The sequence below is a fragment of the Typopeltis vanoorti genome, chromosome 26 (assembly GCF_054136105.1).
Source record: "Typopeltis vanoorti isolate ZY-2024b chromosome 26, IOZ_Tvanoo_1.0, whole genome shotgun sequence".
Classification (NCBI taxonomy): Eukaryota; Metazoa; Arthropoda; class Arachnida; order Uropygi; family Thelyphonidae; genus Typopeltis; species Typopeltis vanoorti.
Window position 1 is genome coordinate 8,029,762 of NC_143574.1, and position 26,404 is coordinate 8,056,165.

The 26,404-nt window shown below is 36.5% G+C and overlaps 1 protein-coding gene across 8 annotated transcripts in view; it reads right to left on the reverse strand.

The window, feature by feature from the left end:
• The window catches only part of LOC150092301 (homeotic protein female sterile-like), a 579,681-nt gene that overhangs the window by 37,833 nt on the left and 515,444 nt on the right, over positions 1-26,404 (reverse strand). For all 8 annotated transcript variants that reach the window (XM_090415148.1, XM_090415149.1, XM_090415147.1 and 5 more), the window contains 6 exons: positions 25,537-25,688; positions 21,537-21,713; positions 17,529-17,622; positions 10,729-10,821; positions 9,341-9,509; positions 1,045-1,124 (listed from right to left, as the gene is read on the reverse strand). In XM_090415148.1, the coding sequence (XP_090271274.1) occupies positions 1,045-1,124; positions 9,341-9,509; positions 10,729-10,821; positions 17,529-17,622; positions 21,537-21,713; positions 25,537-25,688 (765 nt within the window). The remainder of the gene's footprint in view (positions 1-1,044; positions 1,125-9,340; positions 9,510-10,728; positions 10,822-17,528; positions 17,623-21,536; positions 21,714-25,536; positions 25,689-26,404) is intronic.

Genomic DNA, 26,404 nt, shown 5'->3' on the forward strand with positions numbered 1-26,404 from the left:
ATAGCATTGTCGGTTGACAGCTTGTTTGATTTTCACACAAAATTTGATGTTAACACGCTGCTCCCAATTTCGATCACCCAAAGTTTACACGCAGATCTCTATTGTTTCTGTTATAGCCAACTACAAATAGCTCTATCGGTTTGAACTTTACGTACGTATTAGTTAAAAGATGTACAAACACGATTACTCACGTGACTCCAAACAAATCACCACACCAACGACACTACGCGGCAGTTCATGGAATTAAATTGTCACACCTCGTGCAACTCAGGAAATAACTGCAATGCCAAAATGACCATTGATAGGTAAATAAGAAAGTCGTTATGTCTCTTTACAAGGCCTTGAAATGATCTCGTCTGTTCTATTGTGCGCAGATCTGGTCTCCCGGTTTCCCGATTTGAAGTAGATGTGAAGAGAGTGGAAATGAGAATGTTAACGATGACATCGGGACTGTGAAATGTAAACTGCAAACATAGCACACAACTGGACAAAAAAAAGGAGTGATACGATAGGAATCTTCAAACTTTAAAGTGCCACACAGGATACCAGTAGATGGCATTTTTCATTGTATGGAGAGTGGGGGCATCCATGGAAGTTGAGAATGAATCTAGTCAAGAAGGGAATATGAGCTAGATTTTTCTCTCGGAGTAGTGCATGACTTGAGCGGATTGCCTTTAGAGGTGATGAGTGCAGGTAATGTGTGAATGAATTCAAGAATTGGGATGGCAGCTGGTGTGGGTGGTATGTAGCCTTCTTCGATGAGTCCCTGACTCCCTGGAGGTCTCTCTTAATAATAATAATAATATAAACAAATTTATATTTAATTCATAAAATAATTGAACTAATTTTGATTAAATTACATTTAAAAGATTAAATTTCATTCAGAAATATTAATTGTACAATGAATACAGTGAGAGGGAGTAAACTTAAGATTTTCTCAAGAAGGGACGGAAGTTTACACACGAAATTTAACTTAATTTCGTGCGTAATACTTATCCTAAAATTGAGTTTTCAATATTTAATATTTATTTGCATTTGACTCACCTATACAAAGGAATGAGTATGAGAGGTGAAACGAGAAATAGTTGAAAATCGATAGCCGAATACCAGGTGTGACTCAAACACTGAAATAAGAAAAAAATAGGATTAATGGGGGAAAAGAAAAAATATTACTAAATATATACTAAATCTCCCTTCATCCAAAGAAACAAGTGCATAAGGAAATCTACAGGATGATTTTATGTCAATATAAGAGGTCTCAAAACTGACTGCGTATTACACCCTCTGTCCAAAAAGAAACCCAACTTTTCGAAAACAGAAGAACCTAGTGGCGCCACCTGTTTTATCTTTTTGTTGTCGAAAGTGCCAACCTTCAATAGTGTTGTGTCAACTGTTTACGACATTTGTTTCATTAGAAGCCGAGTTATAGTGCCAAGGGTGACAGTGTGATTTGACGAACGGTTGGTCATTAACGATATTCATGCCGTACGCGACGAATTCTCGCTATCAATCGCTTCAAAACTTCGAGATAAAACTCACCATTCACTGTTTGGCCAGGCGAAACGAATTCTTTGTGGATAATGCCCTTGGAATCGTAGAAACAAATAAGCATTGTCTTTACTTTTGACTTCTCCAAGCGACTTTTTTTTCAAATGTCCCTCTTCTGGTGGTCTCCACTCAGCACTCTGTTTCGCGCTCATACTCAAAACACCACGTTTCGTCACCAGTAACGATCGTTTCAAGGAAGTTTGAGTCCTAATGAGGTCCTTGCAGTGTTCAATTCGATATATTTTTGGTCGTTGGTCAATTTGTGGGGAACAAATCGCGAATTCAATTTACGAAGGCCCAAACTCTCAGTTAAAATGTTGTGCACAGTTGATTTTGGAATCCCAAATTCATCTTCAATCAATCTCACGGACGATTTCGGCTTTCTTTGATGAAATCACGCACTTTTTGGACGGCCCGACTTTTCGTCGTCCTCAAGCGTCTCACGATCACTTTGAAATCACTTAAACCACTCGTAAATTTGAGTACGGGGTAAGTATTCATCACCGTATGCTTTTCGAAGCATTTGATGCGTTTCGGTAAAACTTTTACCAAGTTTAACACAAAAGACAATCGCAGTTCTCTGTTTGAAACTCATTTTCCGACCGTTCGTCAAAACACACTGTCACTCTTGGTACTATAACTCGGCTTCTAATGAAACCAATGTCATAAACAGTTGATACAACACTAATGAAATTGCCGCCTTTGACAACAAAAAGATACAACAGGTGGCGCCACTAGTTTCTTCTTGGACAGAGGACGGACTATGATCAATTTTGCAATACTTATTAAATGCAGCCATTTCAGAGCAAAGCAGAATTTTCTAATTTGATTCCGATACTTTACTTATGTGCTGCTTTTCTCTTACAATAATTCATTTTATATATTAACATTATCGTTTGTTAGGAGCATTTCCGACACTATTAGCAGAACGCAAAACATGGGGGCGTATAGCAACACGTGGAAATTATCTGTATTTTGACGCGATACACAAACAATATCATTTATACCGTGCTGATAAAGCTGTCTGTCGGAAATCGGCTATAAGTGGCATATGAAATAAAAACTGAATATAAATGTTAAATTATATTCATGCTATTTTTAATTATGTCAAAATATAATTGATTGTTAATGCTTATTATAAATATAAACGTAATAACCTACTAATAAAGTAGTAATATAATGAATTACACGATGTTTGAGATTTTCAAGTAAAGCGGAAGTCGGTCTTATACGGAAATAGTAGAGTTCCGAACTCCTTCCCGAAAACAGGAAACAGACCAGAAGAACACAATAGACATAACACACTAACCACGTAGCCTTAACTCACTGAAAAACATATCAGTGTCTTATTTTTCATCATCAGGTGTACAAGCATCATAGTATTATAAACTGAAGTTCGTTTTCTTATTTTCATAGTTCATAATTTCGGCTTCATTTGTCTCATCAGTTAGGGAGTATGAACCTCAGGTTTATCATGAATCGAAGAGAACACAAACCAACACAATAATACAATAATCAATTTTACACTAAATAATATTATAAATAAAATAAAATATTATTTATAAAATTATAAATAATTATTTATAAAATATTATAAATAAATATGTATATTATAAATTTATAAATAAATTAAGTTAGATTAATTTTCCCCTATTAAAAACTGCCTGGCACGTCAGCAACTCGATTTGTAAATTCTGGGCACGTGCACACAAAAAGGTTCGCCACCACTGGAATAGTCTATTTGGAAATCAGATTCGTGAGTTACGAGGGCTTGTAAAATGTGTAATGCATATTACATGAAAACCTCGCTTAACGCGAATTCGATAAGCGCGATAATCAGTTAGCGTGGTTAGGGGAAATGATACTATTTCTTGCTTTAAGCGAGTGATTAATCAGTTAACGCGATTTTTTTTTTTACTTTATGCGAAATTTTTTGTCGCCAATATGCAGTGAGAGGCGGCACTTGTCAATGCAGTGGCTGGCAACACTCGGCAGTTGGTTCAAAGCAATCATAGCAAGCGCGTGTGCAAACTGTTTTCTTGCTCAATCACTTTGCCTTCATTTTGCTTTAATTTAGATACCTAAATTTTGTTTGAGTTTTCAAAAGGAAAATGTTGATCCTGATATGGAACAAAGCTTCGAAGTCCGCCGAAATCTTGATAAAGGGATCGCCAGCTTTTTCTTCAAATTTACGCTCTGATGGATGAATTATAATTATTCCTATTGTTTACTGAATTCGTTTAACGCAATTTCGCTTAGCGCGCATTAATTGGATTAATTAATCGCGTTAAGCGAGGTTTCCCTGTATATTCTGTTTTTTTCCGTACACATTTTATTAATCTGGTTAGACAGATTAATAAAATTTTGCATTTGGGATCTTCGCAAATTCACCTCACTCTTTGGGTTTCGATGCCACTTTCTATAGCAAAATGATGACATTAAAGCAATAATAACTCCATTATGGACGGATGAATTGTTGACGCACTTGGACTATTGCGCGAAATTCTAGTCTCCTGGTTTCCCTGGTGATTCTGATACCGTGGGTGGGGAAAGAGAGAGAGCAAAGGAGATCGTTAAATATGACATCAGGATCGTGGAATGCTGATTATGAAGAGAATTTACAGATTGCAGACAGCAACAAACAGGAGAAAGGGGGGTGATATCATTGAGACTTACAAACTTCTGAAGGATCATACAGGATTTCAGTTGATGGAATTTTTCATATTATGGGGAAAGGACAAGAGGGCATCCTTGGAAGCTGAGAATGAATACTGTCAAGCAGGCGGTGATGGCTACATTCTTCTCTCATAGAGTGGCACATGATTGAAATGGAATGCAGTTGGATGTGCTGTGTGTGTGCAAGTAGCATGAATGAATTCAAGAACAGGTAAAGCTGATGAATTTGAACAGGTAAAGCTAAAAATTCCTCGATTATGAATGAGATGGAACTTACATTAATACTTCAAAGATATACTTCCTTGTATTTCAATACAAGGAAATATATCTTGAAGTTGACTACTTCCTCTTACCAATCTAAGAAAAAAAACTTCCAGAATCCAGTAAAATCTTGTGGAATACTGGTTATCCACTAAAGGTTAATTTATTTTGAGAATTCAACATGACATCAGTGAGTGTGATCAGCGTGAAGCAAGCCTGTGTGTTAATACTTATGCTCTTTGCCGTCTTCGATGCACTAATTCTTGCGCCTCGTTATAATGGAAAACTTCCTTCTCAAATAGAAATTAACTAGACCGGAAATGAAATACTTTGGATAGAAGTATATTAACCTTAAATAGATGATTTTGATCCAAAATAAATACAACCAACTGCCGCTCGTGAAACAGAATGCTGACAGCAATATTATTTTCTGTCATTCTGAAACCGATATCATTCCTAACATTTTCAAATACTGGCTGAAATGTAAACGCAGGTGCATTTACCTGCTCTGGTGGTGGTCAAATTGCTCCGATTGGTCAAATTAATTTAGTGCAAATATTTGTCATTCAGGTAAATGGAGTATCTTTATAAAATGTTACTATTTTCCTCTATCCTGGCAGTCATTTCCGGCAAAAACTGACATTGGTGAGACAAGTATATAATAAGAAATGCGCTAGCACAGCTTTTGCACGTTAGGGAAAAAAAAAAAGAAAAGAAAAAGTCTTTGGTGACCAGGTTATGTATGCTGCAGTTGTCCAGACGCTTGGTTTACAAGGCTCTCATCACAAGTTTATTGTATAATTGCGTCAAATGGACCGCATACAACAGCACCGACATAAGCCTATGAAGAATTCGTGTGTTAAGGCTAAAGTGCTGGGAAAAACTCATGTTAGAATTCTAATGGAGTGAAACAGCACTGAGAACGTCTTCCCTCTAGAATCCAGTTTGCTGTGGGAAAAAGAAACTAAAAATAGTCTAGCCTTTCTTGACACCTTGGTAACACGCCTACTCAGTGGTAACCTTTTCCATAATCAGAAAGTCCACTCACACAGGCAGACACATTCACAAACTTTTGCATCGCCCTCTCTCCCCCTCTCAAAAATATGGTATCATTAAAACACTAACCAACAGTGCCCATAATATTTTCCCAATGTTCTCTTATAGCAGAACTTAATCTTATGCACCACACCTTATCTAATGGCTACAGTTCCCACAGTATCAAATAATAAATCCTTGGAATAGTCCTCGACCTTCTTTTCAGAAAGATTTTAGTAATGCTATCATCATCCCCTATGTCCGAGCTACTTCACCGGAATCTTAAAGAAATACAATCTCCGCATGACTTGCAAGTCCTACCAAAAGCTTGCTACTCATATCCGTTCTACTAAAGATCAGCTACCTCCTCGCTCAGTGCCTGGAGTATATAAAGTTCCCCGTTCCTGTAAGTTGGCCTACTGACAATGGACAGACAAGAAGATCAGCCACCGTCCGCATGGAACTTTACATTTCCTAGTTTACATCACAAAATGCCAACAAGTGCCCAGAGGACGCTCCCACCTAGTTAGAACTCTTTCGTCTACGTGTTTCACTTAATTTTGTGTTGCAAGTCTCATTGTACTCCCTGACGATGTCTTAGTGACAGACGAAATACTGGAAGAATCAAATATTATTTTTAATCCTTTCTCCGCGTGTTTCACTCTATTAAGCTTTTTAATGTGGGTCTATGAAGAATTCTTAACATTTAGTGGATAGGCAGGGGGAGCACTAACATCATCTTGTGACTGACGCTAGCTGCACTACTATTAAGGCAATGATAATTGAGATTCTCCGCTACCAACTTCCTTCGACTTGGTCACGTCCCCCCCCACACACACACATGTCAGATATCCACATCTCAGACCAATCTTCTTCGGAAGTGAAGGCAAGCCAAAAAAACAAGAGGACAAAGGAAGCTTTCCAAGGATATCTTATAGTCAGCCGAATAATGGCGTGCTAGCCGAGTGGATATAGTCTCCATCTCCACCCAATATTGATTAAGACAATTTCACTGGCAGCATTGTATGTTTACAATTGCCTCGCCTAATTTTCATGTTCGTACTAATGCTAAATAAATCGTTCTCGTTTCAGATTATTGATTAATACAGATAACTTATCAACACATCGTTACGATAACTAGTCAGAAGATTACTATAATTATCAATTGCTAATACTATCATATAATATGACAATATAAAATAACAGGAGGTCAAGTCTGATTACTGTTTCTAAGTCTATCCTCACAAACACATTATTTTAGATTTTACTTTTTTCTACGTTTTATCCAGTGCAATAAGCCCTGTTTTCTAGTGCCTAATACTTTTTAGCAACAATCAAATGCCATTAAAATTTTAGAAAAATAGAACTACTTTAGGATTATTAAAATTGTTATTTAAAACCATAGAACCAGTAACAAAACGAAGAAAGGTATGAAGCTCGATTTAAAATAAGGGTAATTAAAATGGCAACGCAAACTAATAACTGTGCTGCAAGAAAGTTTGACATAACCGAGAAGATTGTAAGAGAATGGAGGAAGAAAGAAGATATTTTAAAAGAAATGCCAAAGAAAAAATGTGCGATGAGAACGGGGATCATCCCATGGCCGCAACTGGAAAATCACGTTGCAGAATGGGTATTCGAATTCATGGAAGAATATAATACACCAATATTTCAGGTGTATTATATTCTTCCATGTTATAGCCATAGATTTCACTAGTGGATCTTCCCATCTTGTAAGTGGTCTTCCTGGTTTTCTCTTTATTCTTGGTTGCCAGTTGAGTATTCTATAAGTCCATCTGTTATCCTTGAGTCTGGCTATGTGACCTTCCCATCTCATCCTGCCTTCATATACTGCAGTTACCACATCTTTTATGCCTGATTCAATTTCCCCCTCACGCCCTACCGCTAAGTGAACAAGTAGTTGCAAAGGTCCAGTTTTTGAAATCTCGAACTGGAACATGTGGAGAAATCCAAAATAACCTTGCATGTCATGTGTCGCTACCTACATTACGTCATAAATTACGTAGAAATACTAAAAAAAAAATCTGTGGATTTCATTGTTCATACTACTTTACATATCGCTGGGATAACGTATATTTCCTATTTTCGGTGGTGCAAAGCCCGCTGTATCAAATTATCGACCAATCAATATCTCAGGAGTGGCGATGAAGATTTTGGAAAAGTTGGTTAGGACTCGCATTCAAAAATCGGGTGAAAGAGAATTTCTACTTTGCAATAAACAGCATGAATTTACGAAGGGAAGGCCATGTTTTAGCAACTTGCTCACGTTCTATAATAAATGTTACCATTGAGCTATACAAGGGGAATGGATACACCATGATACTTTTAGTTTTTGCTAAGGCTTTTGACAGAACACACCATGGAAAACTGTTGCATAAATTGGAGAATATGGGTGCGGATTATAAAATAATAGTTTGGATAAGAGAATAGCTTACTGACAGCTGTCAAAAAGTGGTTGTGGGGGATGTGAATCTGCAAGATTTAAGGTAACCACTTTTTACCTCAAGGATCAGTCCTTGGTCTATTGCTATTCAATCTGTACATTAATAACATTTGGAAAGATTTTACATGCGACATATACAGCCATTTGCTGATGATGCAAAGATAGGTTGGGTAATCAGGAGTGCGGCTGATATGCGGTACTTGAAGAATAAGCTGCAAGTGAGAATGGCTACCAGTTCAATGTTAATAATTGTAAGGTCAAACACTTTGGCGTGATTAGATATCTAATGTCGATTATACTGGTAGGATTATGCTAGAAAAAACGAATCCGCTTAGGGATCTTAGAGTTTTAGTAGATAGGAAGTTCAAGGGTCATATGGCAGTTTGTAAATACAATTCGGAGAAAAATCGCAATGCTGAAACGAACCTTGACATGTAAAGATGAAGTTATTTGCATCTTTACAAGGCCTTGATAAGACCTCGAGGAGCGCTCAGTTCTGGTCTCTGTGCTCATTCTGATACAATGCAGAGAGTGCAAAGGAGAGTGACAAAAATGATATCAGGATTTTGGAAAAATGATTATGGGGACAGATTGAAAATTTGTAGGCCGCAGACACTAGCAAGCAGGAGAAAGAGGGAGTGATATGATTGAGACTAACATTTCTGAAAGGGTTATACAGTATTTCAGTAGATGGAATTTTTCATTTTAAAGAGAGTGGAGAAAGGACTCGAGGGCATCCTTGGAAGTTGAGAATGAATGTTGTCAAGAAGGGGGTGAGGCCTAGATTTTTCTCTCATAGTGGTGGGTGATTGTAATGGATTGCCGTTGGATGCTGTGTGTGCAAGTAGCGTCAATGAATTCAAGAAGTACGACAGCTGGCGCAAATAATACGGCCTCTCTCGATGAGTTCCTTACACACTGCAGATTTCTCTATTTACATACTAATTAAGTCTTTTGTTTGTTTGTTTGTTTTTGGCTGCCACCTATGAAAGGGTAGACTGGTTGGTCGAGTGGTCAGCGTATCCGCTTCAGCCAAAAGGTTGCAATTCGAATCCCCCAGAAGTATGGATGTTTGTGATTGTCCTACTAACTCTTTGTGGAAGGGGCATCTGCAACCCTGACACTTCTTATTGCAGAATGCTTCACTCCCAAAACACAATGCGTTACGGGAGTGACCATACGGCTTCAAATTATATCACATGTGAATAACTGACCAACCTATGGACGGTTATAAACTTACAGTACATTAAAACTGCGGGCGGGATCAGGTCTTTCTTACTAGTAGTAGTGATAGTATTGGATTGAACACACACACACACACACACACACACACACATATATATAATGAATATTTACCATGTGTGGCGTATCAATGAAGTTATTTAAGTACAGTAGATTTGTCCACCAGTTTTTTTTGCAGTTAGCGTCATACATGAGAATAGCGTTATTCCATCTTGGACCAGATCCGACATGACGAAGAATGCAAGCACTGAATCCTATCACAGCCATCATTACTGGGGTCATCCTTTAAATATAAATAAACAAGTAAGCTACAAAAGTGACCACAAAGCTTTTTTAATACAGTTACATACAGAGAACTAAATTTTTTTATTTCAAAAATTACTTACTTTAACATTACTTATTGCACAGTTTTGATACAGTATTTTAAAAAATAAAACCGTAGCCTCTCATATATAAATAAAACCCGTTACTCCAAATCGTACTTCTCCGAAAAGCAAATCAGTTGCATATAATAAACTATGTTTATTGAGTTTAATTTTTCAGAGGAAATTCTTGTTTTTTTTTTACCATCTTTCAATGCTAGTTTCATTGCTGCAATCGAGTTCTCATCCGTTAATTGATAGTAATATTTTTTAATAAAATTTTTAAAAAATTATTGTATATAAATCAATTTTTTCATTTTGAAATTTAATAAAATAAACATTTGATATTTGTGTCTGGTGGCCGCACAGAAATGTTTTAGTGACTGAATTTGGTTACCATGGCTGCATTCGAGAACCACGTGTCTAGAACATCTTGATCTCACATCGAGTTTTCTATTGTTGCTGTGCTGTGTAATGTTGTAAAATGAGCTTGTATAATACACTCATATACGGTTAATGATAAGATAATGTCAGAAATATTCGCAAATTACGATTATTTTGATTATTAAATGATTTGTAAGATCTACGGATTCCCCCAAAATAGTCTTATTTTTTTTTCAGTTTAATATCAAATTTTAGGAGCATCATGATTTTATCAGATCATTTTAGGTATTAGAACCGCGTATAATTTAAAAATTACGATAGTAAGCAAGGAGGACAGGAGAGCTCAGTTAGAATTAGCATTAAGAGTCCGGTAAGAATAAGGGCTGAGTAATGGCATATTATAATAAAGCCCAAAACAATTTCTAACAACTGTGTGCGAAGAAATACCGTTATAGGTTCAATTCTGATCACCAATTAGAGGAAAAAAACTCTTTCTAGGCTTTCCTTTTTTTCTCAACCGGTTCCCAAGTTTAGATCTTGGGCACAAGCATATAGGTCCATCCCAGGAACTTTTTCTACCAAGAAAAATCGGCAAAGAACAAGCAAACACAGTAGTGTTTGCTTGTTTTGCCGCATTTGCCTTGTTAAAAAAAAAAAAAAAAAAAAAAAAAAAAAAAAAAAAAAAAAGAAGTTTCCAAGCATTTAAGGATGACTGGACCGAAACTAAGTGATAAAGTAGACAAAATAGTTTCTTACCTGTTAAAACGATGCAAGTAGAAGAGGGGGATATTCAATTTTCCTTCTGTTTTCTGTAGTACTTTCATGGTGACGAAGGTGACCAGAAGACCACTAAAATCAAAGCACTCGAGTCAGAAGCAAATAGAAATAAATTATGTACACTAAACATTTATGTCAGGAGTATTGATTAACCTGGCCTCGGTTAATTAATGTCTACGATTATTTTAAAAGAGAATAGTATTTATATAATATTTTAAAATAACATTTCACGTAAATACTCCATAAGCACTAAATGAATATTTTATATTGAACATATAAAGAATTTAATTTAAATAAAGCTACATTTTTAGATCGTATGACCTTTGTGAATGATCATATTTTGGCTTTTCTAAACAAACACCAAAATGAAAACTGAAATTTATTAAAAATGAAGTGGTACAAATGATAACATATTACAATAGCGATGCTTGTTTAGAGTGAGAATGGAACATCCATCTTAAGATGTAGGACCACCTTTCGCTATGACTGCAGCATCCTATGGGCATAGTTTAACAAGCGTATACGATAACGATCAATGGGAATTTTGGACCATTCTTCCTGTAGGCATGTAATGAGGTCCTGGACTATTGTATGGCGGATGACCCTTGACCTCACCTGACGCTCCAGTTCATCCCACAGATGTTCGATAAGGTTGAAATCAGGGCTCGGTGAAGGCCAATCAAGTGTACTGACGTTCATGTCTACAAACCACGCAGACACAGCAGCAGACGTATGACACGGCGCATTGTCTTACTGAAAGAGACAATGGTCACTTCCATAGAAACGCCACAAAGAAGGAAGCGTTGCAAATGATCCAAATACTGCGAAACTCTGCACGAATATATTATGCGTCATGCAGAAGCGATATCTGAGAGAGAGAAAAAGTAGTTCAGAATTCACCACCAGGGGCGTTGTAAACACCAAAGGCATGGAATTTACACATCCCGCAACTCGGCAGGTGCTAGGAGGTTTCAAAACGATGGAGACGGAATTTTTCCCTTCATCCATCCTGGCACCTGCCGTGATATGCAAATTCCATGCCTTTGGTGTTTGCAACGAGGTCCACAGTGATGGCACTAACCTTGAGCCAACGTGCTTTGCTCGTGAAGCTGTGCTACCTGAACAACTGCAACGATGTTGCTGCACTCCGCGAATTTCGTCGCCTGTACAAATGTCGAAGAGGTCCACTTTATTCGTCGCTGAGCACATGAAGATAGTCGTTTTGAAGAAACGGGATCGTTTGGAGTTAGACCTGGCAGAGGCTGCAAACAAATCAGTTCAAAACAAGCGAATGAAGTTGACTGCCGTTGTGGAACAAGCCATGAATAACAGCGTTGGTTCCTGTAGTGCACGTGCTGTATCAACTGTCTGGAAAATTTTACGAAAGATTCTGCATTTCGGCCATTCAAGATAACCTTGACACAGCAGTTGCGCCCATAGGACTTTGAAAGTCGACTGACATTCGCTTTAAAATTCCTTGCTCGAGTGGAGTTAGATGCTGCGTGGCCGTGGATGATTTTGTGGGAGACTCATTTTCACCTGAACGGATCTGTGAATACTCACAAGTTCCTGGTATGGGCCACGCAAAACCCACATTCACCTGGTGTGGATTTACAGCTGCCATTCGGGTCCTGTGACCTGCTCAGTTACTGCCGAGAGGTATTGAGATATGATAAACGATTTTTTTGTGCTACAGCAGCACCTGTGCATGGATTCAGTCATTTTCATGCAGGATAGCCCCCACACATTGGCTGATTCTCAAAGACAGGGCTTATCGGGATCATCCCGATAACTTGCCAGCACAGAAAGACAGCACAGCGGTGCATGTGCGCACATCAGTCCCGACGATGAACACACTGTGCAAAGGATGCAGTTTGTGGTACATGGGAAGAACAGCGCATTGAACAGTACAGCCAGCGAATGCATAATAAAAGTGAATAAAAATGTGTTATGTCCCTTTGCTCCTTACACACACGAAAAATTACAACATCTACGTTCAGTACATCATACAGCATCTCTGGTGGTGAATTTTTAACTACTTTTTTTTTTCTCGGATAGCGCTTCCGTTCCTGTAAAGTTTCTCACCATTTGGATCACTGAGTAGCACTCCACAAGACCTTAAACGGTAATACTTTAATTTGGATCACCCTATATATTAATGCCATGTCATTAGCGAACGATATCATTTTTCCAAAAAGTCTGTATTTACACGGATCATTAACATATATTAAAAACAGGATAGGTCCTAGCACCGAATTTTGTAGGACGTCGGATTTTATTATTTTTGTCGTGCCACTGCAGATTCCATAGCTAATAAGAGGGTAGTCTGAGAAGTTCTCGGCCTCGACCATAGATGGCAACACTATCGGAAGATTTTATTTTATTTTTTTCTATGTTGGTACATCTGTCTTAAGCATCCATGTAAAATTGCAAGTCATTCCATCAAGTAGTTTGTTTTATACAGCTGTCTGAAGCAAAAGTGTTGTCTGTATCTCTTGAAATGGATAAAATTGAGTATCGTGCGGTTATAAAATTCTTTGTAAAAGAAGGGTTAACGCCAAAAGAAATTCACTCGAAGTTCATAAAAGTTTACGGGCACTCTTCTCCTTCGTTTTTGACAATTAAGAAATGGGCTGAGAGTTTAAAAGTGGCCATACCAGCCTTGAAGATGATCCACGTGAAGGGTGTCCCAAAATTGTAACACCACCAGAAATCATTGATCAAGTGCACGATATGGTATTGGATGACCGGCCAATCGAAGTGCGTGAAATCGTGGGGACTATAGGCATTTCAAAAGAACGTGTAGGATATATTTTGCATGAACAATTGCAAATGAAAAAGCTTTGCTCAAGATGGGTGCAGCGCTTGCTCACAGCAGATCACAAACGCACCCGCATCAAAATCTCTGAACAGTGCTTCGGGTGTTTTAACAAGAATAAAACTGATTTTGTGCGTCGATTTATTACTACGGATGAGACTTGGATTCACCATTACACACCAGAATCCAAACAGCAGTCAAAACAGTGGACAGAAGCCGGTTGTTCAGCGCCAAAGAAGACAAAGTCGGTTCCATCAGCAAGAAAGGTCATGGCATCGGTGTTTTGGGATGCTAAAGGCATTTTGTTTATTAATTATCTTGAAAAGGGATAAAACAAAAGCCGAAGAATATCATTCCGATCTTTTAACCAGACTAGACGAAAAAATTCGTGAGAAAAGACTCGGTTTGCAGAAGAAAAAAAATCATCTTTCATCAGGACAATGCACCTGCCCACAAAGGTGTTTTGGCAATGGGAATATTAAGGGATCTGCACTATGAATTCATGGAACATCCACCCAATTCCCCAGATTTGGCTCCCTCTGATTTCTATATCTTCCCAAAACGAAAACTCTTCCTCGCTGGTCAGCGTTTTTCTTCGAATCAAGAGCTGATTGCTGTACTCAGTAAGATCTGCAAAATATCGCTCTACAGCGATATTTTGCAGATCTTACTGAGTACCCGGACGGGATAATGGTGTTGGAACATCGCTGGAATAAATGTATTAGTCTTAAGGGAGATTATGTTGAAAAATAAAAATAATTTCGAAATTATAAATTCGTTTTTTCATTGTTAGGCCGAGAACTTTTCAGACCACCCTCGTTTACTGTTTTCTATTATTCAAATAGGATTTGAACCAACCGTTGGTAACTGCTCTCATGCCGTATCTAGACATTTTCGGAAGTAGTAAGTCATGACGCACACAGTCGAATGCTTTAAGATATATCAAGAAAAACGACTGCTGTGTACATGCCTTTATTTATTCCACTATAAACTGTTTTATGGAATTCCAATAGAGCTTTTCCATATTGAGTCCGGATATGAGCCCGTATGTTGATTAGACATGTAAAAGTATATGGAATTTAGATAGCTATTTAATCGTTTTTTTTTTAAATTTATTTATTAGGATTTCAATAACCTTTGAGACTGCAGAAAAGATATTGGTCTGTAATTTATCGTTTAAAAAAAAAAGAAATTTCGTTAAAAGATAATGTTCTTTTGCGCACTTTATTTTTTTATAGTCATGTTCAAACATTCAATTGTATGGATCTTCCTATGCTTATAATAGTTTTTCTGTCATCGTTAGCATATTTTTTTAGTTCATCTGTTATCCAGTTTGTGGAAGATCCTTCAATATTTGTCAATCGTGCTATCATTCTTATATAAATCCAAATTTATATCTCACACCAGTATAACATTATCATGTATTAAGTTATTTAGGGCATTACTTAGCTCTGTTAGAAAGATATCAACGGGGCCATCATGTGCACGGTATATAGCAAATATGTATATGTTTGCAAAAAAAAAAACAAAAGAATTTTTTTTGCTTTTCTTTATGTTTTTTTTTTTAAATTAAATTTTATTGTATAAGAAAATACATCCTTCTTGATTGCTATAGAATTCTAACTCTTCCATTCCCTAATTAGACACTTCGCAATTGGAGTCAAACTACCTTTCCTTCACTATGCCTAGATGAAGTGAAGGGGGATAGCTTTTGACTATTTGTATTCACAACACACAGACATAATGAAATATATCTGTGGAAAAATGCTCGTTTGTCTTGACCACAGTAATGCAGAGGATTTTCAGAAAGCAATATTAGCATACAAGTATACTCCCGGTCATACGACACTCGTATATATTCCACACCACCTTCGTATAGCGAATCATTGTCTTTTATTTTCACTTGCAGATGCATATAATGGTTTTATAGGATTTTTAATGTAACGGTTATTTGAATCTTTCTTGCACTGGGTGCAAGAGCATCCTTACTTTGATTTTTTTATCTGCCATTATTTAACAACAATAAAATAAAAATACAGTAATCCCTCGATTAGTGCGTCATTTTTTTTCGATGCTCAAATTCGATTAGTGCGCCTCTATACATCTTAAAAATAAATGTTTCAAAATTTTCTGTCTATACATTTTTATGGCTATTTTAAAAAAATCACTCACCAGAATGAAATAATTTAGTTACCGATTTAAAACATTTTATAAAGTTATTTTTAATGGCACACTACACTACTTTCATTACACTATGTATACTAATTCCAAATTTTTACCGCCAAAATTTATGTCGTCTGCTATAGTACGCCCACAAATTCGAGACACTTCGACTCTTCTACGCATGTCAAAAGAAGGAGACTCCATTCCGATAATAGGGTAATCAATCCGTCTTCTGGGATGAGTTGTTTATTATTACACGTCAGAAAATTAACTTCTCTTTTATGATCATTGTAGTTTTTAAAGTGGTAACTATTTTGCTTGTATAACAGTTGGGAAATTTTATTTATAAAGCACGTGATTTCGCGTGTTGGCGACCAATTCGTACGTCCTTCATTTCTTTCTCCCCTTCAATGATAACGTCCAAGAGTTAATTAAATCTCATTCTGAAGAATTGAGTGATTTCAGACTGCTAAATTTAGATGCACAACGGGAAGATCCCGAAGAATACGAAGAAAATTTAACCACTGATAGTCAGCCAAAAGAGATTTCACAGAAACAATTTGAAAATACTTTTTCGTACAATCGAAGTTTTTAAGCAGCGACACTTGGAGGCTGACCCTGATGAAGAGAGAAGCAGTAAAATTTGCAGAAGAGTAGAAGAGGCAATAGGGCCATACCGTTGGTTGTATGAAAAAAAGAAACAAAATTCCCCCCCCCCCCAAACTACGTTAGCTCAATTCTTTGTTAAGAAGTAGAATAATAAAATAAAATTTATATTCTGAATATGTTTTATTGGCTTTCAGCTTCATGGTTTTCCTTTAACTAGGCCTTCAGACATACCCTAATTCTTTTATAAAAAAAAATTAAGCTTCAAGAAAGAAATTTGAGGAACGAATTATACTTTTCCCAATAGGTTATTGTATTCGATTAGTGCGATTTCGATTAATGCGCCTGTTTTAAAGAACGCATTAGGCGCACTAATCGAGGGATTGCTGTAATAGTTGACAATTTACAGCGAAACACGGATGACGCGAGCAACGACGTTGTCCACGAAAATTGTCCATCAGTTGATTTAAGGCAGTTCACGTCATTAAAATCGTGCTATGAAAGAATGCGGCGTCGTATAAATGGACATTGGTCATTGAAAGTTAGCGTATGAGCGGATCGTCGTAAATCAATCTTATTGTATTTAAGCTGGAAGCCTTTTTAAGGCTCTCAGCTATCTAGAAACATGAGCTAGTTCAGCCTTAGCACTCCCTCAAACTACTGTTTGAGCGAATGCTAACATGACCTTGGGGGGGTTATTGTGGACAGAGAACTTAAGTTTAGAGAGCGTATTATAAAGGTGGCCAAAACAGGATTTTTGACATTTGAAAAGCTAATTTGAAAAAAAAAAACTGATTTTTTTTTTTTTTTTTTTTCAAATTAGATGGTTGTTGAAGAACACACTGACAAGCAGGGGATAGAGAAGTTATTGTTCTACTTTATAAAGCATTACTAAGGCCACATCTGGACTAGTGCGCACATATCTCGTCTGATCCAGAGGCTAGTGACAAAGATTGAAGGTCTATCGGCTACAAAAACTAGCTGATAGGCGAAATGGAATGCGTTGCCAGAAGTGGTTGTGAGTGCTTTGTCTGCAAATGAGTTTAAGCAGAAGTATGATAAGTATCGTGTGAATAATGGTTAGTGCGTCAATGTGGGATTTCCCGCACGAGTCTTAACTCTATTGGGACACAAAAATAACGTATTGTTTACATCTACATATATTTTCAAGTCTCCAAAACGTGCTTCTTACCTCATGAAGAGAAAGGTGTCCACCACCAAGGTTCCATTGGCAAATGTCTGGGCCAGAAATCCTTTGGGTGCTTGCTGGGATGCAGTCGGATTTCCTGAAATGGAAAGATGAAAGAGGATATTTTACGAAGTCCTACATTAGTATTTTCTTTACAAATTAGACACAGTATATAAAAAATTCTTTCAAACGGCTTTAAGAAAAGTGGAATTAATGAGACTCTTATTCTCGAAAGTGAGGGGGACATTTTAAATTCCACAGAAGCACAAGACCACGCAGTTAATGTATTATGTCGGTTAATTATGCGTTTTTTTTTAAATTTTTTTTTTAATGCGGCTTCTTTTATTTTTCAGAGGATCCCTTCCGGTATGCTACTTGACAAAATTTGAATTCGCGTTTTTCAGACTGATGGTCATTGCTGGCCAGCTGCCCCACAAACACGCTGGTAAGTAACAAACACACTAGCTTTATGTCCCTCAGCTAATCAACGCTATAATGAAGTTAAAACGGAAGATTTGATGTTTAGATCCAGTAGAAAGCAGTTGACTTAGAGCTGAACCATTCTTGAACTAGTCGAGATGAAAAATAACTGCGCGACCTCATAGTTTAGCATACAAAGCACATTCATAAGTTAACATTGCTGAATGGCTAAAAAAAAAAATATTTTATAACACAAATGGAGAGTTTGTTTGTATAAACGAACTGGTGTGGAATCAGATTACAATCGTCAGATGCAAGAAAATTAAGAAAGCAGCAAAGACCAAAATGACAGGTAAGAAAACAGTGCAAAAATTCACAAGAGCTGGTCAATTCATAAGCTGGTCACGATCAAGTAAGTTGGCTTCACAGAGACCTAATTAATGCTATGATAGATATCAATCTTATATGAATAATCCGCAATGGATGCCATATACATATTCAGTCTGTCTGTCTTGCAAAATGCAAATATTTTCTGGAAGAAAACACCCTGTCACACTCCCGTAACTTGCAAAGAATATGGTGTTCAAAGAAAATATCCAAAAATGACAAAAACAGATTGGACGATAATATACTGGATGAAGTATTTTAATTATTAGGATTTAAAAGTTTTCTTCACATAAAATTAAACATTAGATGATACAGTCTGGTGTGAAACACTGTCCTGCTTATTGAAGGTTTTCAAATAGCTTGAAAACGCTCATCGTTTTCAAGGCTTCACTCTCGATTAAGAACAACGTATGTGCATGGATTCACATGAATGTGTAATCATTAAAAAAATATATATATAAAATTATAAAATTTAAAAAATATTATTTAACGATTTAAAGTTGTATTAAAATTAAAAAAATAAATAAGAAAAAGAGATAAAGTTGTAACCTTAGCGGCGTCAGTAACTTGCATTGCGTACTGAAGTGAGATATGAACCCCCCCCCCCCCGCAGGCCGGGTTCAAGATAGTGGAATACGAGTTACTGAAATAAAATATTTTATTAACCAATTTAATAATAAATTCGGGAATTATGATCTTTGCTTATTCAGGTTATTTTGAATAATAATGCATCACGGTGTAAAATAGAAAAACCAAGTTTTCAACTTCCACATTTATATTGTCGATGAAAAAATTCAGTCGCGAATCTCTAAGGGGTGGAGGAAAGTTTCGCTATTTCAGCCTAACAAGCTTGAAAGTAGAAAAAAGAACGACGAGACAATAAACAATGTCCCAAGCGCTGTTATTCGATAAGAGAACACAATCGGTAACGATTTGAACAATAACTATTACTGATGATTTGATTATCAATAAGAACAAATAAAGTGCCTAAATAGCCAGTTATATCATGTACTCAAACTGTAAGCTTCAGTGTTTACTAATAATATTTTTAATGCTTTAAAATAATCTGAGAAAACAGATGACTGAATTTAGACAAGGCAATTATTTACTTAATAATTTGGCAGTTTAAATAATGAGATGCAGCAAAGTTACGTAAGTTTCAAAACTAAATACCTTGAATTCCAGAACTGCTGCAACTGCGTATTTCCAAGAAATAACTAAAAGCACTGCCACCTACTGTCTTTTTTGGTGGAATGAAAAAAGCGTTGCATTGTTAGTTATTATTACAATTTCGATGTAATTTATTTTATAATGGAAGTCGATTATGAGTTTTTGGAGGATGTTAAGTGTTTTAATCCGGCGAGGAGAAGGATTGTGATTGTCTAGGCGTGCTATTTTAAGTTGTAATGTGTTCTGAAGATTTTGCCATTTTATATGAGTGCTCTACTTTATGATACGTTTCCCCCTGCAAGTGTCACAGACGCTGTCGCCGAGAAAATAGATGATCAGTTAGAATCGGTGACTTCCACTCCTTCAGACTTTGTACAGGCGCACGCACGCAAAAAGCGAAGAACAACTGAAGAACCACACAAAGACAATGAAATGGAACAAGATGGTCAAGGTTCGGACACCACTGTTTCTCCTAAAGAAAAAGTGCCTCCGATCATCCTAAGAGAAAAGCACAGATGGGCAGCTCTAAGATCTACAAAGTCCAATTTGCACATTGGCTTTATAAAGGCCAAAAACATTGATGAAGGCATAAAGATTGTGAACAAACTGCTCATAAATTCTACCCTCATTGTAACCACAATAGATAGCAGGGAATATGAAAAGCATCTTGCTTCACCCCTAAAGACATAAATGTCAATTGTCAATTATTTTATAATGACCAAGTATCGTACACATTCTATGTAGCGAAAGCCTCCAACCAGAATACAGGAGAAATGCAAATAGTTAAAAAATTGAAGATTATTTTTACCTTGATTCCATAAACTATCTGATTTTTAGCGGTCCATAAATAATTTCATTAAATCGAGAATTTCAGCAACTCCGTTTATATTTTGAGCATGTGACATCACGCGACTCAAGTTTCTTTCGCAATCGGTTGATGATTGAACTTGAACTGGGCGCGTTTAGTTGTCCATTAACTCGTGTGAATGGACAACTAAACATTCTTCTGCAATTATGCTTCATTAGTAATATTGACTTCATAAAATAATATATAATAATTAAGTGGTCAAAAAATGTAATCAATATCACATTTGAATGACTACGTGGAAAATGAGATGTGGAAAATGCACGCAATATGTATTTACGTGAGGATTTCAGTAACTGGTAAAAGAAGCATACAAGAAACAAACATTCTATAAATAATTCCAAAGTGACCTAATGGATTCTAAATTTCTTCGAGGGCGGGTCTAAGAAACATTAAAAGGTCCATTAGTTGTATGTCTGTTGAAAGACGACAGTGAATGCTTATTATTCTTGTAAATGAAAATGCAGCAAAATATGTACTGTGATTCAAACGATGTCCTTAGCTGAGTGCTTATAAACAACAGTGTAAAGAGAATAGTCCATAGTAGCCATTCGAAGAATAGCATCATGTTACCAGAGAACAAATAAAGTTTTAGGCCAAAGGAGAGTGAAAAATTTTCACTCTCGAACAGATATACCACGGTGGACAAAATATGCCCTTGGTACGACTGCGATCCACTGTGTCCCTGGACAAATAACATGAGCCTCAGTAGACGCTAACGGAGACTCATAAATCATGCCAATAAATTCAAAGCAAATTCGGAACGCAGAAAACTTGCATCATGTGCAAATGAAGTTCTTCGAGTCATTTCTAAAAATTGAATGCAACTTCTGTCCGGTAATGTTTAAATTTCTTTCGCTTACAGATGGATCAATGAAACAATTTCTCCAATTCTCGTATTGATGATCTCGTTAAATCTCCCTCACGTGTTTTCGCTACGTGCATATTCTACGGATATTTCCTCAGTGTTCCCCTCCCCCATCAGAATTAGAACGTAATTCTATAATTTTCCTGGGGGAAAAATCATGACCTTCATTGTATTATGAATTTTTGAAAATAAAAGCGACTTTTGCTATAATTAAATTATCAATTTTATATTTTTAAATTTTATAAAAGTACATGTATAATATTTTATTTCCGAAACAGTTTTTACAGAGAAAACAACCTACTGAAAAATAACCACTGGGTGGCGAAAGAATACGTGTGGCCGAAGATAATCATCACCATCGTCAAGAATCTCAAGCCGTGAAGTACTCCGATGGAATCGTTGCTAGTTGATGTGCTAAGAATCTTTTTACCATTCGATACCATGGAAAACATCAAAAGGAATTTATGCAGTGTTATGCCTATAAGGGAAAAAATACAATAAAAGTCTTAGCATGCTTTCCCACATTAAATACACAGCATCGAAATTCAATAATCATTATAACATCTCTTGCCAACTAAATCGTACTATTTCAGACAATAATATGTAATATGAGTTAGGGTCTAATGCAAAAACTAATGCACCACAGCATCCTCTCATTCACGTAGACATAAATAGAGTTTATGTTCGCATTTATCTTAAGTTGATATATATAATGCAGTCTGAAGTTGTTCAGAGTTCATTTTTCTATCGCTGATATTTCCGTTATCGCAAGAGCTATCATGATATCTAACAAATTAACTTATATAGAACATTATGGAGTGGTGACAATTCGTACAAATCCGACGAGTGTGTCAAATTTACGGCATGTGCACGATAAGTTCCGACTGATATCTCCTGCACGCGCCCGCAGCTGAGCAGCGGCCGTCTCGCACACCATTCGCACAACTCCCCAATCTCCCCACTCACCCTCAAAGACAATGCTCTAATGTACAGGAAAACCTCGCTTAACGCAAATTCGATATGCGCGATAATCAGTTAGTAATTAAGTGACATAATACTATTTCCCGCTTTAAGCGAGTGATTAATCTGTTAACGCGATTTTTTACGTTATGCGAAATTTTACTTTACGCGAAATTTTTTGTCAGCAATCTGCAGCAAGCGGAAAAGCTGGAAGTCATTAAGAGACATGAAAGCTGTATCCCAGGTCTCGCACAATGATTGTGCGAGAACTGGGATACAGCGAGTCCACAGTTTGGACTACAGTATATTAAATAAGAGCAAAGAATACAAAGAACGAGGAAAAGTTGCTACTGCTTAAGAAACAGATCGCCCGAAATAGAAGCCATTCAATGATCGAGATGGAGCGTCTTCTATCACTCTGGATTGAGGATTATAACCAAAAGAGAATACCTCTTAGTACAGGGATTATTCAGGCGAAAGCTTTCAATATTTTTACCTCATTGAAAGAGATCAAATTTCAAAGGAATGCGAAAGCTTTACTGCGAGTTTAGGATGGTTTGACAGTCTTAAAAATCGAAATGGACTGCATAACGTAAGAATAACTGGGGAATCTGCTAGTGCTGATAAAGATTCTACGGCCAAATTTCCTGAAGAATTGCAAAAGATAATTCAAGAGGGCGATTATGACGATCGGCATATTCAACGTTGACAAAAAAAAAAAAAAAAAAAAAAAAAAAAAAAAAAATCCAAGATCTTTTTTGTAAAAAAGTAGCTCAATCAAATGTCTAGACATTAAATAAAAATTTAAGCAATTGATTTTTATTAACTTCGATGATTTTATCCTCTAATATAGCTTATACTGTAATTTTTTTTTCAAATTTACGCTAACTGATGGATGGATGAATTATAATTATTCCTATTGTTTATTGTATTCGCTTAACGCCATTAACCGATAGATTAATTAATCGCGTTAAGCGAAATTTTCTGTATTGCATTTTTGTTACTCCAGTATCAAAGCAGCAGCAGATTAGTAGTGGGTGCTCTGTTTTAAGTTTGACCCCGTCAAGCACACACTGAAAGATTAGTGAAGACTATCGTGATGGTAGGAAGTTTTTAAAGCTATTGTGGCTAAAAGAATTAGCTGAAATTGAAATTATGTATATTTTTTGCACAATTATTTTAAAAAGTTATTTTAGAGAACTGATAAATTCAATAGATTGAATCAGCCGTTGTATCACTGTAGTCTAATTTTATAACGAAGATTTCAGCGAGTTTCTTTATCTGTGAGGAAAAACCCTGCTGATGGCTATCAGTTATTGAAATATTCTCTCAATTCTCAAAAGCTGCGGCTGAAAAATTTTCCGGTTTGTTCCTCATTTGCTGATTCATACATAATAAGCGTTAAAAAATCCTCATCACGCATTTAAATTTACTGGAAATTTGGGGTTGTAACAGGAAATCCATCATGTCGGAATTTTGGTTTATAAACTGAACAAAGAAAAAATACACGACAGAATACTAGGAAATAAGATTGGCACTCAGAACCGGCTAAACTTGTAAAGCACGTTTTCGAACCATGCAAGCATAACACGGGTTTACATTCAATTTCCTGCAAGTTCAGCTGAAAGACCTTGAGATTTTTTTAACCGAGCAAGAAGTACTTGAATTTAATAACGTTTTCTATATGGCCTTATTGAAATGCATTGTCTTACTAGTTCTGTCAGACAAGGCTGTGAATAATAGTGAATGACCCTAGTTAGCTATTACTAAGTGGTGAAGTACTTTATTTCCTCTTCGTTCAGCTGTCAAGGGCATTGGAAACCAATTTCCGGAGTAGTTTTCACTAGATTCAGTATATCCTAGCCAGAGTCAAGAAAGCAGAACCAATATATCCGAAGATGTATCACCACATTTCCAACGACAATGGCTTCATCATAGGGCTACGAAGACCCAGTCAGGAAACTAATTAAAATTGATTCAACTTTTAGTAATTTTCGTGTTATTTTATATTATAAACCAATTTGTAAACCGATTCCCTCTGAAGTTTTTACTGGGTTAAGTGTTTTTCCTCTTAGGAGTTAAAGATTCGTTGTTTTTTTTCCGCATTAAAAAAATATCAACTCGTTTTAATAAAGCTCGATTTAGACCAACTATAGGTTTACAACCTCGAAAGGTTGTAAACCTATAGTACATTAGCATCGTGGTGAACTAAAGGTTAGATAATCCGGAAGCCCTGCTTAAGCGATCGAACATGGAAATGAAAAAATGAAAAATAGGCAGTTGAAGACTCAATAAGTAGTTAAGATTCTCACAGAATTTTTTCAATATGTAAATTCCATACACGAAAAGTTGTACATTAGTTTTATTATGGAAACTCTCTCTAGAGACCTAACATGAACCTTTTTTGTCCCCATGTCACTTTAGACTTCCATTACTATCACCTGCAAACTGTTAGTTGGAAAGCGGATATATGTTTCCACCTAGCCAACCAAACGCAGTCTGTTAATCTGCCATTCGGATGAAAACGCGTATGCTCGAATCCCTGAAACTATATAAATGATACTGAAGGTGAATTAACAAGTCTCAGGAAGGGGGGGGGCATGATTTTTACTACCGCAGATGAAACATTTGTTAAAACATAATACGTTCGTATCATAACTTCAAATGCCTCGTTCGTAATTTCAAGCAAGCAAGCAACACCTGTCATTCCTCAATCAGGAGATTTTGAACACCAACACTACGTTTCTGGGATGATTCAAAGCTCTGTGCAACTGCGGTGAACAGGTTTGCTGACGTTCTTTTCTCTGGAGCTATCATTAGGCAATATGTGTTCCAGGATACGTTATTGAAAACTTGTTAACCTAAACACCTTTCTTCATATTGCAGAGATATTAAAACATTTCCAAGGACAATGGCTTCGTCATTATCACCACTGGTTAGCCAGATCATCGGATTTCTTCCGTTGGACTTTTATTTCCAATATTTCACTAAAGGTACTAGAGAAAAATCTGTCTGCGTTTTAATCCATTTGAAGACAGACTCCTAGAAAATCCTGACAAAGGACTGCATTGAAAACACGAATGAGATGGAGTTAGAAGAGGGACATTGCAGAGAGAAGGTGAAGACGTCACACACACACACACACACACACACACACTAAGCAAACCTGAGTGCTCAAAGAAATCGCCAATTTCTCATGTTCTCAATGTCCCATTGAAACTACTTGAAAGAATCTCCAAGAAGTAACTAGAGTAATACGAATTTTATTATTTAGTGCAATAATAAGCATAATACGGCTTTACTTGGACAGGATATTCTTACAACAAATATAACACCCTTACCTCTAGACTCGGGAGGCATTTTCGTCTCGCAAAGCACTTCCATTGATGCCGATCCATTCGGCTGTGCGATGTAATGTTTGCGATAGACACCGTGCACCATTTCGTATAAGGTACTGAATATTACGAACGACAACCAAATAAGAAGGATGATCCTAAAAATCAGAAATAAATGATCATTTTTTTTTACATCTCCACTTACTTAGTACATAAAAAGGATACAATTCATTTTAGAAGTAGACCTTATTTGAATTGCTGTTTCTCAGACATACAAAGCGTGAGTTTTTCTGATAAACATTTTCTGAATTCTGTAGTTTCAGTTAATTAGACAATTGAGTCGTTCGGAATTGGCGCTAAAATATCAAGTTGTAAAGTTAGTATATTATCAGGGCCGAATTCTCCATGCTTGCTGCCAAGCTCATTACTTGAGAAAGAAGTAATATTTATTTGTTAATAAATGAATTCATTTATAAGCATTGAGTATCGAAGGCCGATGCTTGCTCGTTTAGTCAAAGCTACCTTGGCTTGCTCGGTTGTAGGAACTTCCAGGTCCTCGCTGCAGAACTGTGATTTCATGCGCGCGCATAGCCATTTCCGCTCCCTTCAAGTCGTCTTAAACACAGGCCATACGCAATGAAAGTAGCTCTAGTCAGTGAGCTTCAACCAGCATTTACAAGTGTGCGTGTTGCTTGGGAAAATTAAGTTACCAACTTTTTATGACGATGTTATTGACCAGTTCATAAAGAAGAACCGTAGGGTAGAATTTGTATTCAAGTAGCTAAATTGAAAAAGATAGAATATCATTTGTAAAATAAATGTTGTATTTGTATGATTAAATGTACATAAATTTCTAAATATATTGTTTTAAATG